Genomic DNA, 17,935 nt, shown 5'->3' with positions numbered 1-17,935 from the left:
GTAATTGAAGTTATTTGATGACTCAAATTAATCTTAGTTTAGTCATTCAGTTTGAAGTTAATGGGGCTTGTTTGTTTTTTAAATATTAGGATTTTACAAAGCAAATCACCTTAAAGACCAATAGGTGACCACAACTTACTGAGGTTTAAAGGTGTGTTGTCATCTTGTGGGGTCCAAAACAGCTTCTTCGACATCAGCTCTCCTGATGTCTGAGGAGTATCCATCAATGGTCGCCCTGTTTTTCCGGGTTCTGGAGATTTACTAGACACCGGCTTTGGTAAAATGGGGTGCACTTTCTTGAGTGTCGATGATCCTGCCTGAGACTGGCCCTTCGGTGGACTGGTAATGGTCAACTTTGGCGATTTAGCTGCATGTGTTGTTTCTCCCTGGCACTCCTCTCCAAGTGGTTTGCCAGGAGTTTCTTGTTTTACAGCAGACATGTCCTTTGGTGAACAGCTCTGCGATTTATCAGTAGCCAAAGTGGAGGGTAAAACACTCGGTATCCCTTTTCTTTTCATCAGTTCATACAGTGTACCGATCGGGGCGCCACTGCTTTCTGAGTCTGGCACTCCAAATTGCCTCAGGTGGAAGCGTGCATGACTTGACAATCCTTTACGAGTCTCAAAGCAGGTGCCACATAACTGACAGGAATTCAGCACTAAAGCAAAAGAAAACCACAAAACAGTCAATCCTGATAGAACACATTTTCATAGCCTTTCATAGCCTTAACTGTGCTTGTCGAACCACGTACCTGAAAACCCAAATTTAGTGAGTAAAAACATATAAAGCCTATCCTGACTTGATGCATAGAGTGGAACAAGTCTGACCTAATATTTTGTCAATATTAGGTTATTTTTTCCAATACTGTGTGACCATGAGTCTCCAAGTACCAGCTTTAAATGACCTAAATTGTTTTGTTTCATCTGAAAATCTAAGACTTGTTTTGTTGTTACACTACCTTCATATTGCACTTCCTCTCAGTTTCATTTCTATACTTGGGTTCCTTATTGCTTTCAAGAGGATGGTGGAAGAAAGCACAAGGAACATGGACCCAGGTCACCACAATATTCATCCTCAACTCACTTTTAGAGATATTCTGAGGTACTGTTTTAAAGCTGTTTTAAAGGCTTTCAGTACATGTTTTTTTGTCAATGTCTAAATGAATCAAGTAAAGATGCTCAAAAATGAAGCACTCACAGACAGTGATTAGCATCACATCTACCATTCAAAGGTATAACCAGCACGAGCCAAATTCAGAATAAGGATCAGCTGCAGTTACCCGACATGCTTTAGCTTTGACCACACAAAAAGAATCTCTTCCTAATCAAGTATGACACTTTTCATCTCCTGGTCATCCTCCTGCTCCAACTGGGATTAAATACACATAATATTAAAAGATTGTCAGACCTATCTAGCAGACCTGTGTCCACTTAAGTGATGCTACGCCAAATTTATAACAGGATGAAAGGAGGGATTAATTTCATAGTAGATGGCTAGATAGTTTAGAATAAGGGTCCCAAACAATAGGCTGAATCATACAGGTCTTATTTTTGCCAAATTAGAAGGAAAGGCTAATCTTTAAAATTTAGAAAGGGATTGCAAGCTGGACGGGTTTTGATCCTGCCTGGCCATCGCTGGTACAGTAAAGTGGCTAGCGCTCAGTGTGTTATGAATCGATCAGTGTGCAGTAGCTGTCAACCTCATCCACACACAAATGAACAGATGCAAAGATGGTATGGTTCCAAGCACAAAATCTTGCCAACCTTTCCAGATAATCCCCAAGTGGAGACTTAGCCAAAATTAGGGATGCTTCCACAAAAGAAAAATAGTTTTAAATACAGGCAGAAATGTAACATATTTAGGGTATCTCAATGATCGGCAAATTCAGCTTTGGGACAAAGTGAGGACTGCAGATGCTGGGGATCAAAGTGGAAAAGTGTGACATTGGAAAGCAGAGCAGGTCAGGTCAGGTCCGAGGAGCAGGAGAATTGGAATTTTGGGCATGAGCCCTTCATCAGGAATGTGGGGGAAGGGGAGGAGGAGGAAGGGGGCTGAGAGATAAATATGAGGGCAGGGGCATGGGAAGTACCTGAGAAGGCAATAGCTTTTAGTCAAGGATCAAGACAATCAACATATATACACACCATTTCCAAAATGAATGCAGGGCATTAGTTTTGGGAATTACATCCTAAATACAAATTGAAGCATTGTACTTTTCCTTTAAAAGAGCAAACATCATGCAGAAAACATTAACCACCACTATTACCCTGGCTCCTCCAGACTAAATAATGTTGCCATCGCTGATGCTCTATCAATCAGCAGAATACTTTAAACTTACATTTATTAGACTGCAGTGAATCCTCTCCTTGGGTCACCAAGGTAATTTTAGGAAGAGACTGCTTGGGAAGCACTGAAGTTGTTTGCAAGTTTGTATCTGGAGTTCCTAACAATCCATTTTTCTCCTGGAGTTCAGGTTCTGCAGAACTATGTCCAGATGGCAAATCGAGTTCCAGAGTCGTCATTTCATCATCATCATCAGGATCAATTATCACCACTGCAAAACAAAAAAAAGAAAATGACTTAAGCGGTTCCTTCCTTCCAAATCTGTTGTCCAAAATGTTAAAGTTAATAATGCTCAAGTTGATAATACACATGATGGAATCTCCCATTTTCAAACCACTGAATTTCACCAGTTACTTAATAGTTAAATGAGTAGAGAGTCATCCTTCAATAACTTAGTCAAGTGACCACATTTCAGTAAACCCAAACGACGAGGATCACTGGGCAATTTGACACAGTGAGGCACAGTATGCTCCTTGTGAAACTCCCTGGATTATAACCCCTAAAGTAATAATTTGAAAGCATTTAAGGAAGAGAACCAGAGTTGATCTTAGCCCATGCTCCCTTCTCTCCCCATGGCTATCAAGGCTAAAGGCAACATCCCAGTAGCAAGCACAACCTAATCAACTAGCCCAACATAGATTAGAGATTGAATCAGAGATCTGCTGGTTTGTGAAGCTTAGTATTACTTAATGGGGTGTCGTAAATGACTGGGACCTAGGGAGATTTACAGAGCTGTTAAATACAAATTCAAAAAGTACTTAAAAAGCTGTTGGACTATAACCCGGTGTTATGTGATTTTTAACTTAAAAATTTAAACAGTAATTGTTGCAAGTGTCACTTAAAAGTAACCAAGTAATTCAATGGGGGTACCTCATACTTAATTCAAAACGACTTTCTGGCTCAGCAGTAGTGCACACTTTTAAAAGGTCTGAAGACCTTATATGTTATACAATGTGCCACAATTTCACTTGTGAAAGCAACAATTATCCTCACAATTCTAGTTTTGCAACAAATATAGCTAGAAGATTTTACTGAATAACTGTTTTGAGTTATTCGTCTCTTCATCTCTGCCACTGCTTCAGTTTTAAAATGTATTTTTTCTTTAAAAGTTATATAATTTAAGAACACCAATTGGATACAAAATTTGGCTTGAAGGTACAGGGCTGGAGATCTGTGACAAGGGGTGTGCCACAAAGATCAGTGCTGAGTCCATTGTTGTTTACCATTTATTTAAATAATTTAGATGTGAATATAGGAGGTATGTTTGCCTTCACTGGTTAAAACAGAGTGTAGGAGTTGGGATATCATATTGTGGCCACTCAGGACAGTGTTGTGGTCAATTTTGGGATACTGTGTACAATTCTGGTCGCCCTTCTATAGGAAGGATATTGTTAAACTTGAGAGAGTGCAGAAAAGATTGACAAATAAATCCCTGGGATTAGAGGGTTGGAGTTGTAGGGAGAGGCTGAGGGGTGACTGTATAGAGGCTTATAAAATTACAGCGGATGCATAGATAGGGTGAATAGCCAAGGTCTTTTCCTCAGGGTAGGGACTCCAAAATGAGAAGGCATAGGCTTATGGTCAGGGGGGACAGATTTAAGAAGGACCTGAGGGGTAGCCTTTTCACACAGAGTGGCACTTGTATGGAACGAGCTGCCAGAGGAAGTGATGGAGGTGAATAAAATTACAACATTTAAAAAGAAGGGTTTGAGAGGAATGCTGGCAAATGGAACTAGGTCAGATTAGGATTTCTTGTTAACACAGATGAGTTGGATCAAAGGCTCTGTTTCTGAGTTGAATGACCCAGATAAGAGGACATGAGGGCGATGAGGAAAATATTTTTTTCTCTGCATGTCATTCGTGCATGGAATTCTCTTCCCCAAAAGAACAGTGGCAACGGAGTCATCAAGTTTATTCATGGCCAAGTTAGATTTTGATAGACAAGGTCATCAAAGGTTATCACAGACAGGCAAGAAAATGGAGACCACAATCATTCCAGCCACAATCTTACCAAATAATGGAGCAGGACTAGAGGGCCAAATAGCCTACTTCTGCTCCTGCGGCCTATGTTCCTGTGCAATCTCTAGGCAGGGTACATCAAGCAATAAGTAGCAGCATGGATTCAAAGCAGAAGTACACAACACCCCCCAACTATCAAATGCCTTATGCGAAAATTGCACCCTCTGAAACATACCATATAGCACTTTGTTAAGAATGATGACAAGTGCAATTTTGTTTGTGCTGTTTCAATAAACCCTGAAAATCACTCAGTACAATTAGACTAAACACTTGCAAACATGGATTACACCTGGCATTTTTGAGGTTAGAGCAATTTGGAGCATTTAGACAGAAACAAAGATGATTTGTTGCACAAGGAGTGGCCACTTATCCCACTGTTGCATGTACTGGCTGAACAGGACCTACCCAAGCAAATCCCACTAGATTTCATATGATATTACTTAAAACAAAAATAGCTCCACCCTTTGGAAATAGTGGAACTAATTCCCAAGTTAGCTCTTGACCCATCTTCACATTGGCTGGTACATTTTACAGAGAACTCTCATAAAACTCTTGTTTTTCAAAACAGCTTTACCTGGACACCGAATGAAATCTCTTCACTTCTTTTCTCATTCAATTGTTTGCATAGTGATGACTCATCCTTAGCAATTCACAGGAACCCAGTGTTTCATAAGTGTGACAGCCACTGAGTGAACAAAGGATACACGAATCCACAGTCTATCACTGAAATGTTTTGCATCCACCTTTAGAACATCATCTGCCAATATTTCAAGTGTACCCCACAAGTAGTGGAAACTCACTTACCCTGACGATTCATTTTTCCAGCCTTCCCCAGATCCCTAGTCCTGCAAACTACAGCTCAAAACCTGCACTCCATGCCCTGCCCATGCACCCCCCCCCCCCGCCCCCCAAAATATCTTTGACAGCCTTTTGAAAGTCTCTATGCCCAGAGCTTTGGTATTTTCCCCTTTCCCTTATTTTGCTACAAACACTGCTGCCATTTTCTTCCACATCAATAAAGCCTAATGACGATAAACTATTGGCGAAGCACCATTAAATCAGCTCAGCTCTGGCCTTTTGGGGAGAGAAATTTAAAGTATAACAGAGATAAAATTTTTCATAAGTAAGGAGGGGAAAAGATTCCACTTCCAGTCAGAAAAGTGCAAGCTGTTACAATTCACACAGGGGTGTATACACTTATAATCAGACAAAACAACGTTAGATATAAAAGCACCTAAACATCTACTAGTTTCCTTTTAAATATAAACGTGGTAAAAGGGAATCGAAAAGATTTTTATGACTCACAATCAGCAACTTTACTATAGAATGGCCAAAAGTTGAGCCTGAACTGGTCATTACAAACAGTTTCATTTTCAATTGCTTTTAAAGTCACATTTAGAATAAAGTGAGCATTGCTCGACATAAAGGTTCCGCAAAATGCAATAAAGCATGACAAAAGGCTGGATGTCTCTGCTTCCAAACAGTGAAAAACATATCTTTAAAATTGCCCCTTTAAATGTTACAATGTTTTGCATGACAGATGTTACCGAACATTAGGGTTCAGTTCAGTAGTGTAATGCTAACAAATATTTTAAACAGTTAATAAATTTGATCGAAATGTTTGTGTTTTCCAATTATTTCACTAAATATTTAAAACTATTCTTTTACCATCCCTCTTCAAACACTTCAGCCCGTAACAAATATTTTCACTTCACAGTTAAAACCAACCCAGAACTGCACAATCTTTGAGAAGCTTTTTTTAAAAATTCACTTGTGTGATATAGACCTTGCTGGCTGGCCAGCATTTTATTGCCCATCCCTCGTCACCCTCAAGAAGGTGGTTGTGAGCTGCCTTCTTAAGCTGCTGCAGTCCATATGCTATAGGTTAAGACCACAATGCTCTTCGGGAGGAAATTCCAGGATTTTCACACAATGACAGTGGAAGTAAGGTGATGTGCTTCCAAGTCAGGATGGTGAGTGGTTTTGGAGGAGAACATACAAGCGATGGTACTGTCCTTGTTCTTCTAGATGCAAGTAATGGTTTGGAAGATGCTGTCTTAGAATCCTTGGTGAATTTCTGCAGCATATCCTGTAGATAGTTCACACTGCTGCTACGCAGCACCGGTGATGGAGGGAGTGGATGCTTGTGGATGTGGTGCCAATCAAGAGCTGCTACTGTGGGCGGTGTCAAGCTTCCCGAGTATTGTTGGAACTGAACCCAACCAGGCAAGAACCTATCTAGGCAACTGGGGAGTATTCTATCACACTTCTGGCTTATGCCTTGTAGATGGTGGACAGGCTTTGGGGAGTCAGGAGATGAGTTACTTCCGGCAATATTCCTAGCCCCTGACCTGGTTTTGTAGCCACTGTGTTTATGTGTTGAGTCCAGTGTTGAATGATGGTAAAACCACTAAATGTCAAGGGGCGATTGATTGAATTGTCTTTTACTGGAGATGGTCATTGTCTGGCGTGGATGTTACTTGCCACTTGTCAACCCATGTCTGAATGTTGTCCAGATCTTATTGGATTTGAGCATAGACTGCGTCAGTATCTTAGGAGTTGTGAATGGTAAACATTGTACAATCATAAGCAAACATTCTCACTTCTGACCCTGTGATGGAGGGAAGGTCATTGATGAAGCAGTTTAAGATAACTGGGCCTAGGACACTACCCTAGGGAACTTCTGCAGAGGTCTCCTGGAGCTTAGATGACTGGCCTCCAACAACCACAACTATCTTATGTGCCAGGTATACCTCCAACCAGTGGAGAGATTTCCCCCCAAATACCCACTGATTCTACTTTTGCTCAGGCTCCGTAATGCCACACACGGTCGAATGCAGCCTTGACATCAAGAGTTATCATTCTTACCTCACCTCTGGAATTCAGCTCTTTCATCCATGCTTGAATTAAGGCTAAAACAATGTGGGGAATTTGATGGCGACATCTTAAAAAAATGTCCATAGTACAGAGGTAGTGGTGATGATGGATGTCTTTAAATGCATAAAGATGGATAAATCCAGAGTACCTAATCAGGTGTACCCTAGAACTCTGTGGGAAGCTAGGGAAGTGATTGCTGGACTCCTTGCTAAGATATTTCGATCATCAATAGCCATGGGTCAGATGCCAGAAGACTGGAGGTGGGCTAACGTGGTGCCACTTTTTAAGAAAGGTATTAAGGTAAAGCCAGGGAACTATAGAACCGTGAGCCTGACATCGGCAGTGGACAAGTTGTTGGAGAGAATCTTGAGAAACAGGATTTACATGCATTTGGAAAGGTAAGGACTGATTAAGAATAGTCAATATGGCTTTGTGTGTGGAATTCATGTCTCACTAACTTGACTGAGTTTTTTGTAGTAGTAATGAAGAGGATTGATGAGGGCAGAGTGGCGGATGTGATCTATACGGACTTCAGTAAGGCATTCCGCCAATGGTTGACTGTCACGGTAGACTGGTTAGCAAGGTTAGATCACATGGAATACAGAGAGAACTAGCCATCTGGATACATAATTGGCCCAAATGTAGAAGACAGAGGGTGGTGGTGCAAGGTTGCTTTTCAAAGTGGAGCCTCTGACCAGTGATGTGCCACAAGGATCTGTGCTGGGTCCATTGCTTTTCTTCATTTATATAAATGATTTGGATGTGAACATAGGGAGGATAGTTAATAAGTTTGCAGATGACTCCAAAATTGGAAGCATAGTTGAGAGCGAAGGTTACCTCAGAGAACAATGGGATCTTGATCAGACGAGACAATGGGCTGAGAAATGGCAGATGGAGTTTAATTTAGATAAATGTGAAATGCTGCATCTGGAAAGGCAAAAGAGGCCAGGACTTATACACCTAATGGTAAGTTCCTGGAAGTGTTGCTGAACCAAGCGACCTTGGAGTGCAGGTTCATAGTTCCTTGAAAGTGGAGTCGCAGGTAGATAGGATAGTGAAGGTGGTGCTTGGTATGCTTTCTTTTATTGTTCAGAGCGCTGTGCATAAGAGTTGGGAGGTCCTGGTGCAGCTGCACAGGACATCGGTTAGGCCATTTTTGGAATATTACATGCAATTCTGGTATGCCTCCTATCAAAAGGATGCTGTGGAACTTGAAAGAGTTCAGAAATTATTTACAAGGATGTTGCCAGGGTCAGAAAGTTTGAGGTACAGGAAGAGGCTGTATCGGCTAGGGCTGTTTTCCATGGAGCATCGGAAGCTGAGGGATGACCTTATAGAGGTTTATAAAATCATGAGGGGCATGGAGAGGGTAAATAAACAGACTTTCCCTAGGGTAGGGGCATCCAGAACTAGAGGGCATAGGTGTAGGGTGTGATTTAAAAGGGACATAAGGGGCAACGTTTTCATGCAGAGGGTGGTGCATGTTTGGAATGAGCTGCCAGAGGAAGTGGTGGAGGCTGATACAATGACAATATTTAAAAAGCGCCTGGATGGGTATATGGATAGAAAGGGTTTAAAGGGAAATGGGCCAAGTGCTGGCAAATGGGACTGGATTAGGTTAGGATATTTGGTCAGCAGGGACGAGTTGGACCAAAGGATTGTTTCCATGCTGTACATCTCTATGACTCTATAAGAGGCCAGGAGCTGAGTGATCCTGGCGGAACCCAAACAGGGCTTCACTGAGCAGGTTATTGCTGAGCAGGTGCTATATGATATCAAAAGATGTTACCTTCCACCACTTTACTAATGATCAAGACTAGATTGAAGACAAAGCAATTGGCTGCATGGATTTGTCCTCCATAGTGCGTACAGGACATATCTGGACAATTTTCCATATTGTCGGGTAGATGCCAGAGTTGTAATTGTAGTGGAACAGCTTGGCTCGGGGTGTGGCAAGTTCTGAAACAGACGTTTTCAGTACTATTGCCAGAATATTGTCAGGGCCATAGATTAGATTAGATTCCCTACAGTGTGGAAACAGGCCCTTTGGCCCAACAAGTCCACACTGATCCTCCAAAGAGTAAACCACCCAGTCCCATTTCCCTCTGACTAATGTACCTAACACTACAGGCAATTTAGCATGGCCAATTCATCTGACCTGCACATCTTTAGACTGTGGGAGGAAACCGGAGTACTCGAAGGAAACCTACTCAGACACGGGGAGCATTTGCAAACTCCACACGGACAATCACCCAAGGCTGGAGCCTTTGCAGTATCCAATACCTTCAACTGTTTCTTTGTATCACGTGGAGTGAATTGAATTGGTTGAAGACTGGTATCTGTGATGCTGGGCACCACTGGAGAAAGCAGAGATAGATCATTCACACAACACTTCATTTTGAAGTTTGCTACAAATTTTTCAGTTTTTTCTTTTGCACTAATATGCTGGGCTTTTCCATCACTGAGGATAGAGATATTCGGAGAGCCTCCTCCTCCTCCAGTGAATTGTTTTATTGTCCACCAGTATTTACGAATGGATGAGGTAGGATTGCAGTGTCTGGATCTGATTTGTTGGTTGTGGATTGCTTAGTTCTGTCTATGACTTGCTGCTTTTGTTGTTTGGCATGCAAGTAGTCCAGGTTGATAGCAAAAAATGAGCTTTCAACTTGGTGAAGCTATGTCCTCCTGCACTCTATCGAACCAGGGTTGATCCCCTTGCTAGATGGTCATGGTTAAGTGGGGACATGAGGTTGCAGATTGTGCTGGAATATAATTATGGTGCTGTTGATGGCCCATATAGCACCTCATGGGATGCTCAACCTTGAATTGTTCAATCTGGTCGAAGTCTGTCTCATTTAGCACAGTGGAGGGTATTATTAATGTGAAGGTGGGGCTTTGTCTCCACAAGAACTGTGTGGTGGTCACACACATACCAGATTCAACTGCACCAACTGAAAATTTTAGGATAATTTGTGCAATTGGTACTGGTTTGTGAATAATATAAGCTCACAGAGGTCACAAATTAAAGTTATTCTGTCAACTTTGTATCGACAGATCTGCACAACACAGGCACATTTTTGTGTTCCTTCACTGTTTCTGAACCAAATCTTGCAATTTATACTCAACAAATGTTGCAGCCTGCTGCAGTTCAATAAAAACTCAAGCCGTCATCTTCAGCTAGGCTTGGCCTCTAAATACACACCGTGGCAGAATCATGCCAATGTGAAAGTTTGAATTTTTGCCAGTTTAGCATGCTGATATTTACAGGAAGGGAAAAGGAGAGTATGTTTGCTTTTAAGGAAGATCCCAGGAACACAAAGTCAGCCAAATATAACAAATGGACTTTTTTTTTAAAAAAGAGAAAGAAACCTTGGAGACTAACTTTATTTGTAAAAATTAAACTGATCTCCAGTCATTACATAGAATTCAATGTAAAGACACCTTTGAGCTTTTATATCCATACTGAGGTGGTTAAAGAAAGGTTATATTCTGTACCCGTATTGATAAGCAATTTGGTAAATTTAATTATGGGACGTCTACAGCACTAAATAAATGATCAAAGCCATCCCACAGACCTCCGCAGCACGTTTGGGTATTAACAGCGGGAGCAACCTCATAGGATATAGCAGCTGAAGGAGAACATTCATTTTAATCAAGGCTATACGGCCAAGCCACGATATAGGTAATCCTCCCATCGCTGCAGGTCCTGCTTTATCCACTCAAACAGCTGCTGGAAGAGAGGGCTAATAGAAATTCCCCGATAAAGAAAACCTTTCTGTGATGACCTAAAAGGAAGATTCCATTTCACCTTCCAGCTTCGGTACCGCTACCAAGCGACCCTCCCACCCATCGCTCTCTGTTGACCGATTTGTATTATATTCAACACCTGGCTAGTATTATTTGTGGAGCTGCGAGCCTTTATAAAGCCAGTCTGGTTCTCTTTTGTAATAACAGACAGTACCTTCTCCAGCCTCAGAACCAACTTGACCTACTCTTGGGAAATAAGGCAGGGCAGGTGATTGGGGTGTCAGTGGGGGAGCACTTTGGGGCCAGCGACCATAATTCTATTTGTTTTAAAATTGTGATGGAAAAGTTGGAGTTCTAAATTGGTGAAAGGACAATTTTGATGGTATTAGGCAAGAACTTTCAAAAGCTGATTGGAGGCAGATGTTTGCACGTAAAGGGACAGCTGGAAAATGGGAAGCCTTCAGAAATGAGATAACAAGAATCCAGAGAAAGTATATGCCTGTCAGGGTGAAAGGGAAGGCTGGTAGGCAAAGGGACTGCTGGATGACTAAAGAAATTGAGGGTTTGGTTCAGAAAAAGATGGAAGCATATGTCAGGTATAGACAGGATAGATCGAGTGAATCTTTAGAAGAGTATAAAGAAAGTAGGAGTATACTTAAGAGGGAAATCAGGAGGGCAAAACGGGGACACGAGACGGCTTTGGCAAATAGAATTAAGGACAATCCAAAGGGTTTTTACAAATATATTAAGGACAAAAGGTAACTAGGGCCTCAAATATCAGCAAGGTAGCCTTTGTGTGGAGGCACAGAAAATGGGGGAGATACTAAATGAATATTTTATATCAGTATTTACTGTGGAAAAGGATATGGAAGATATAGACTGTAAGGAAATAGATGGTGACATCTTCCAAAATGTCCAGATTACAGAGGAGGAAGTGCTGGATGCCTTGAAATGGTTAAAGGTGGATAAATCCCCAGGACCTGATCAGGTGTACCCGAGAACTCCGTGGGAAGCTAGAGAAGTGATTGCTGGGCCTCTTGCTGAGATATTTGTATCATCGATAGTCACAGGTGAGGTGCTGGAAGACTGGAGGTTGGCAAACGTGGTGCCACTGTTGAAGAAGGGTGGTAAAGACAAACCAGGGAACTATAGACCGATGAGCCTGACCTCAGTGGTGGGCAAGTTGTTGGAGGGAATCCTGAGGGACAGGATGTACATGTATTTGGAAAGGCAGGGACTGATTAGGTATAGTCAACATGGCTTTGTGCATAGGAAATCATGTCTCACAAACTTGATTGAGTTTTTTGAAGTAACAAAGATTGAAGAGGGCAGAGCAGTAGATGTGATCTATATGGTCTTCAGTAAGGCGTTTGACAAGGTTCCCCATGGGAGACTGATTAGCAAGGTTAGATCTCATGGAATACAGGGAGAACTAGCCATTTGGATACAGAACTGGCTCAAAGGTAGAAGACAGAGGGTGATGGTGGAGGGTTGTTTTTCAGACTGGAGGCCTGTGACAAGTGGAGTGCCACAAGGATCGGTGCTGGGCCCTCTACTTTTTGTCATTTACATAAATGATTTGGATGCAAGCACAAGAGGTACAGTTGGTAAATTTGCAGATTACACCAAAATTGGAGGTGCAGTGGACCACGAAGAGGGTTACCTCAGAATACAACAGGATCTGGACCAGATGGGCCAGTGGGCTGAGAAGTGGCAGATGGAGTTTAATTCAGATAAATGCGAGGTGCTGCATTTTGGGGTTGGGGTGCGGCCTTAACTGAAAGGTTAGGATGGTTATGAGGTTGGGAGTGAATGCCCCGTCTGGGCAAGAGGGGGATCTCTGGAAATTTGTGCTTTTTGTGTTTTTATTTAAGTTAGGGGTAGAGGTTACTTTTTAAATTTTGATAGTTCTGGTAGTGTTTGTAGGAATAGTCTTCAGATTTGATAAAGTCTGCTTTTTCTCCAATCATCGCACGTTGATTGGGCTTCTCCTTCTCGGGGGACTGCAAGCTGTAGTGTGCAGTCATGGCTAGCGACCTGTTCAGATGATACACCTGGAACATAAAGGGGAGCCACTTCCTCATTAAAAGGAAAAGGATGCTCTCAAATCTTGAAGAAAGGTTGACATCGCGCTCTTGCAAGAGACACATCTGACTGATAAGAAACACCTGAAGTTACAGCAGGGAGGATATGACAGGGTATTCTTTTCCTTCTTTAACTCCAAAAATAGAGGGGTGGCCATAATAGTATGAAAGAACCTCCCTTTTTGGGTGACAGATCAAATAAAGGATGAACATGGATGGCTCATCATTCTCAAGAGACTAATACATGGAGAAGAGCATGGCATCCTGAACGTTTACTGTCCCCCGGTACACCCCCCCAAATTTCGACGTTCTCACATCAACTCCAGATCTTCAAAATCCTGATTTAAAGAGGCTCTAGATATTCTACTTATTTTAAACTACAAACTTTCCTCAGCGGTGACTAATAGGGAGCAGGCGTAGGAGTCCACCTTGCCTGGGATATGACACAGAGCCCAACACAGCAGACTGTTCAGACTGCTACCATCTTGAATCTCCCAAAATGGATCTCTATTCACTTCTATTTTACACAGTCTCCTACCTAACAGCCAACCTGATTGACAAGCTGATCAGTGGTAGACTGAAGTGAAGGTCAGCTGGAAACAGACAGACTGGTAACCCAGAAGCAATAGAAACGAGGGAAGACTGAGAGTTTCGAAAGGTTTGTTTGAGGGGACCAGAGACACACTCCTGGATCTGGCTGGTCCAGCAGATTCCCAGAGTCTTTGGAAATCTGCGGACCATTACTTTCAAGTCACTGTCAAAATATCATTTGAACATCATAACTTCAGACCAGCCTTTCTAGAGCAGGTCACTTGGTAAATTGACTGAAGAAGAAAAAGGCAATGGAGAATGAGAGAATGTGTATAAGTTATAAGCAGGCAGGGATAGAGATAAGTGCTAAGTTTTGTGGAACAAGCGGTTCAACTGAGCATGACTCAGATAAGAACTTACAGTTAACAATGGGTAGCTGATGGCAAGGGTAATGGGTTAACAAGGTGGAAAAGTATTCATTACGTACAGCCATTTAACAATATTGGAAGCATTCAGTATGCAAGGTCAGTTAACAAGGTTAAAAGTATTCATTACGCAAAGCCAGTTATCAAGGTTAAGAACATTCATTGTGTAACAGCAGATGGCTTAATTTTTACTGTTGATACTTGGTGATTGTAACAGTCACCCAATTAATATGTATGTTGCCTTATCTGGATGCTCCTCCCTATAAAATGACCATATAGTTCATGGAGAAACTGCTGTTCCAGAGAAGAGCGTGAACTCATTTCGTGGTGTACACAGGCAATCACTCTCTCTCCCTCCAGGGCCTGGTACAAAAATGGAGGTGGTAAAGCCACACTGTCTGAGCTTTGATGTGGGGGGTGGGGCGTAGGGAATCAGGATGACAATACTGGCATAGTCAGCAGGATTTAAACGGAAAGCTACGATCCGTCAGTATCCCCTGCCACCAAGAGCATTGGTGTCTCGAGGGGCCGGGCCCACAAGGCAAGATTTTAAACATTGGTCCCTCTCTATATTCCTCTGTTCCAGAGACAGCGCCCTCATTCAATCGCTGGCTATTCTACGGATTATTTGAACAGTAATTAGTTTAGTCAAGAGACACAATTTCACAGGCGCTCTGGCAGGCAGAAGTTCAAGTCCTCTGCACGGTTACTGGGGTTCAAGTCCCCTGGGTGGTACTAGGGTCTGAATGCCCTCAGGTGGGTCTGACTGAGATTCGAGTCCCCGGGGTGTGTTTGATAGAGATTCGAGTCCCTTGGGATGGGTTTGGGTTGAGGTTGGAGTCCTCTGCACGGTACTGGGGTTTGACTCTACTGGGTAGGATGATTTGAGATTCAAGTCTTCCACACTGTGCTGAGGCTCGAGCTCCACGTTTGAGATTCGAGCTTTCTGCATTGAAGCGTGATTTGAGGTTTGTGTTTAATTGGGGTTCAGGTTCTCTGCATTCAAGTGTAGTTGGGGTTTGAGTTCTCTGCATTTAAATGGGGTTCGGACCCTGTGGGAGTAAAGTAAGAAAGGGGTTAAAGCCCCTTGGTGGCAAAATTGGAGGCTCTGCGAGTCTTTGTTCTGAGGGAAGAGAGTGGCCTGGATTGCAGTGCTGTATGGTTGACTGCTAGGGCTCTCTGTTTTTATAAACGTAATTTCATCGATAGGATGCAAAAAAAGAGAAACGCCGAAATTATGGTTGTACTAATACTTGGGTAGAAACAGCAAAGTTTCTATGTAAATTGTGCCATGCTGAGTGCGTTTGATGTTTAAAAATTCTGATGTGTTAAAATCCTGGTTCAGAAAACCCTTTTAAGTAACTGTTTTGCCTTGTTTGAATCAGGATCTCAATTCAATGTGTTTTGTGGGCTGGGTAATGGGGAAAATTTTGTTTTTACATTAAAAGGACATAATGTTGTACAGTTTCAAAATTATCAAATTTGTAACCTTAAAACAAACTGATTGAGTGCCTTGAGCCCCTGATTTGTTTGAAATTCTACAATGCCTGTTTAGAAACACACAGTTGGATCAGTGGTCATGCTTTAGCCAGATGAGAGTATTGTATTATAATATCCTTGCTGTGTTTTTAATGCCGATTGTTCACAAAAAGTGCGCATTTTGACTTTGATGTCTTGTTAGGATTTTAGAGAATATGAGAACTTGAGGCTGAGTTGTTTAAATTCTGTTAATTATTGTTAGGATTTCATTGGCCCCCTTCACAATGCAAATTCAAAGAATGTTGACCTCCACTAAAGTTGCCACTATAATTTCAATTGTTTTATTTGGAAGTTTCATTTGGAGAAAATATTTTTAAACATTCTGCATTTGTTTCCCATGAATATTTGGGACATAAACCTGAACTGAAACTGCCTTTACAATTGCTAAAGCACATTGTTTTCTTGCCATTCCAAACCTTTGAAATAATTTTCTTGACAACTTTCATTTTAACCAAGTATTAATTTGTTAAAAGAAAGTAATTTTTGAATAACCCTGAATGGAGGGTTTGATTTTAGGACCATTGATTGTTGTTTATAATTGACTAAATTGTTGAGGTAGTACAATAGAAGTTTATAGATTGTATAAAACTTGTCATAAATAGTGAACAGAGTAACAGACTTCAAGGATTCAAAGAATGTGAAAATAGGCAGACACAATTTAGTGCAGTTAAATGTACGACTGTCTCAATACTGATAATCATCTTGGCAAGGAAGGAATGAGAGAGGAAATGCAAAGATACTTTCAGCAGCCTACGTTGTCTCTCGAGTTTCTCCATTCACAGGTAAAGCATGCTTTCAGACCACAGCCCACCCCTTCACAACCTGATCCAATGGATTCCATCAGTTCCCCAGTCATGAGCACGAAAAGTAAAGGAGTTAACAATAAAGAGGAGGCCGGTACGCTTGTGTCAGTGGCCTTCCTATGGACATTAAACCACGTGAGCTTTACCTTGTCTTACGATCATTTAAGTGATATGATGGTTCACTGATCAAGCTAACATCTCAACATTTAACAGCAGAGCAGGAGCAGAAGCAGCAAAGAACGCAGCATTCATCTAGCCTACCACTGAGATGCACTGGTATCCTTCATCTGAAGCATCTCTGCAAGGACTGAGGTCTCGCCAGTTTTGTGAAGCATTTAACTGCTGTTATTCAAGAATTTGGATTTGCATTCAAGGAGTGATGCACAAGGATAGACTGAATTTTTTCAGTTTGGACTTTGCCAAAGGAGATTTTGGAGAACTGGTTCATTTCCACTTGACTTGGAGGGGATTGAGTGGTCACTAAGGACTGTGGATTTAAGAACTTTACTGGTGAATTTTTTCCACACGGAGAGGATTAATAAAACTCTAATTACAGTAATGGACTAGTAATTTTTCTTATAATCACTGCATGTTGTGTATTAATAACATGCTTAAATACTGGCTGTCAGATTCTAATGAAAGCTGGTTATGCCATCTCGGTGGTTATCATGAAATGATAAAAGGAGGGAATGAGAATGTGTATAGGGTATAAGCAGGCAGGGAAATAGTTAAGTTCTTGTTTCACAAAACACGAGGTTCAACTGAGCATGACTCATATCAGATAAGAACTTACAGTTAACAATGGGTGCTGGAGGCAAGAGTAATGGGTTAACAAGGTGAAAAGTATTCATTATGTAAAACCAGTAAACAAGGTTAAGAACATTCACTGCGTAATGGCAGATGGCTTAATCTTTACGGTTGATACTCACTGACTGTAACAGTCACCCAATTAATATGTATGTTGCCTTATCTGGATGTTCTTCTCCATAAAATGACTATATAGTTCATTGAGAAACTGATGTTCCACAGAAGAGCGTGAACTCATTTCTTTGTGCAGATGAGCGATCGTTCCCTCTCCCTCCAGGGCCCGGAATAAAGATGAAAGAGGTAAAACTCCCGTGTCTGAGCATTTTGCTTTGACAGAAGGGGGAAACAGAACGATAAGTGGAGTGGGTTTCCCAAAGTTAAAACTTGAACAATTTGAGCCCTCAATCATTATAAAGTGAAGCAAGGATGATGCTTAAAATTTCTCTTGCTGAATATACACGATTCAAAATTCTGAGAAGCTTTCATATTTTCAGAACATGTTCACTTCGTGCATGTTAATTATATCATGAGCACTTCAAACCTGGCTTACAATTCAAGTTAGAATTTCAATTACGAACTGAATGAGGAGAAAGCATTGATTCCACTCCAGCAACTTACTGGACAAAGTATTCGCTGAAAATGTGAAATAGGACAATGCAATTTTCGTAAATGCACCACATAACATTAGTGGAACATTAAAAATTACCCTTCTAATTTTGTCTCTGGGTACTTACAACCAGGGAAACTCACCTGCTTAATT

At 41.5% G+C, this 17,935-nt stretch overlaps 1 protein-coding gene across 1 annotated transcript in view; it reads right to left on the bottom strand.

The window, feature by feature from the left end:
- The window catches only part of LOC132835872 (uncharacterized), a 128,214-nt gene that overhangs the window by 61,379 nt on the left and 48,900 nt on the right, over positions 1-17,935 (bottom strand). Inside the window, exons 5-6 of the mRNA XM_060854970.1 lie at positions 2,339-2,554; positions 140-658 (exon numbers count right to left, since the gene is read on the bottom strand). Of these exons, the coding sequence (XP_060710953.1) occupies positions 140-658; positions 2,339-2,554 (735 nt within the window). The remainder of the gene's footprint in view (positions 1-139; positions 659-2,338; positions 2,555-17,935) is intronic.

Source organism: Hemiscyllium ocellatum, chromosome 45, assembly GCF_020745735.1.
Source record: "Hemiscyllium ocellatum isolate sHemOce1 chromosome 45, sHemOce1.pat.X.cur, whole genome shotgun sequence".
NCBI lineage: Eukaryota > Metazoa > Chordata > Chondrichthyes > Orectolobiformes > Hemiscylliidae > Hemiscyllium > Hemiscyllium ocellatum.
This window is presented reverse-complemented; position numbering and strand designations above follow the sequence as displayed.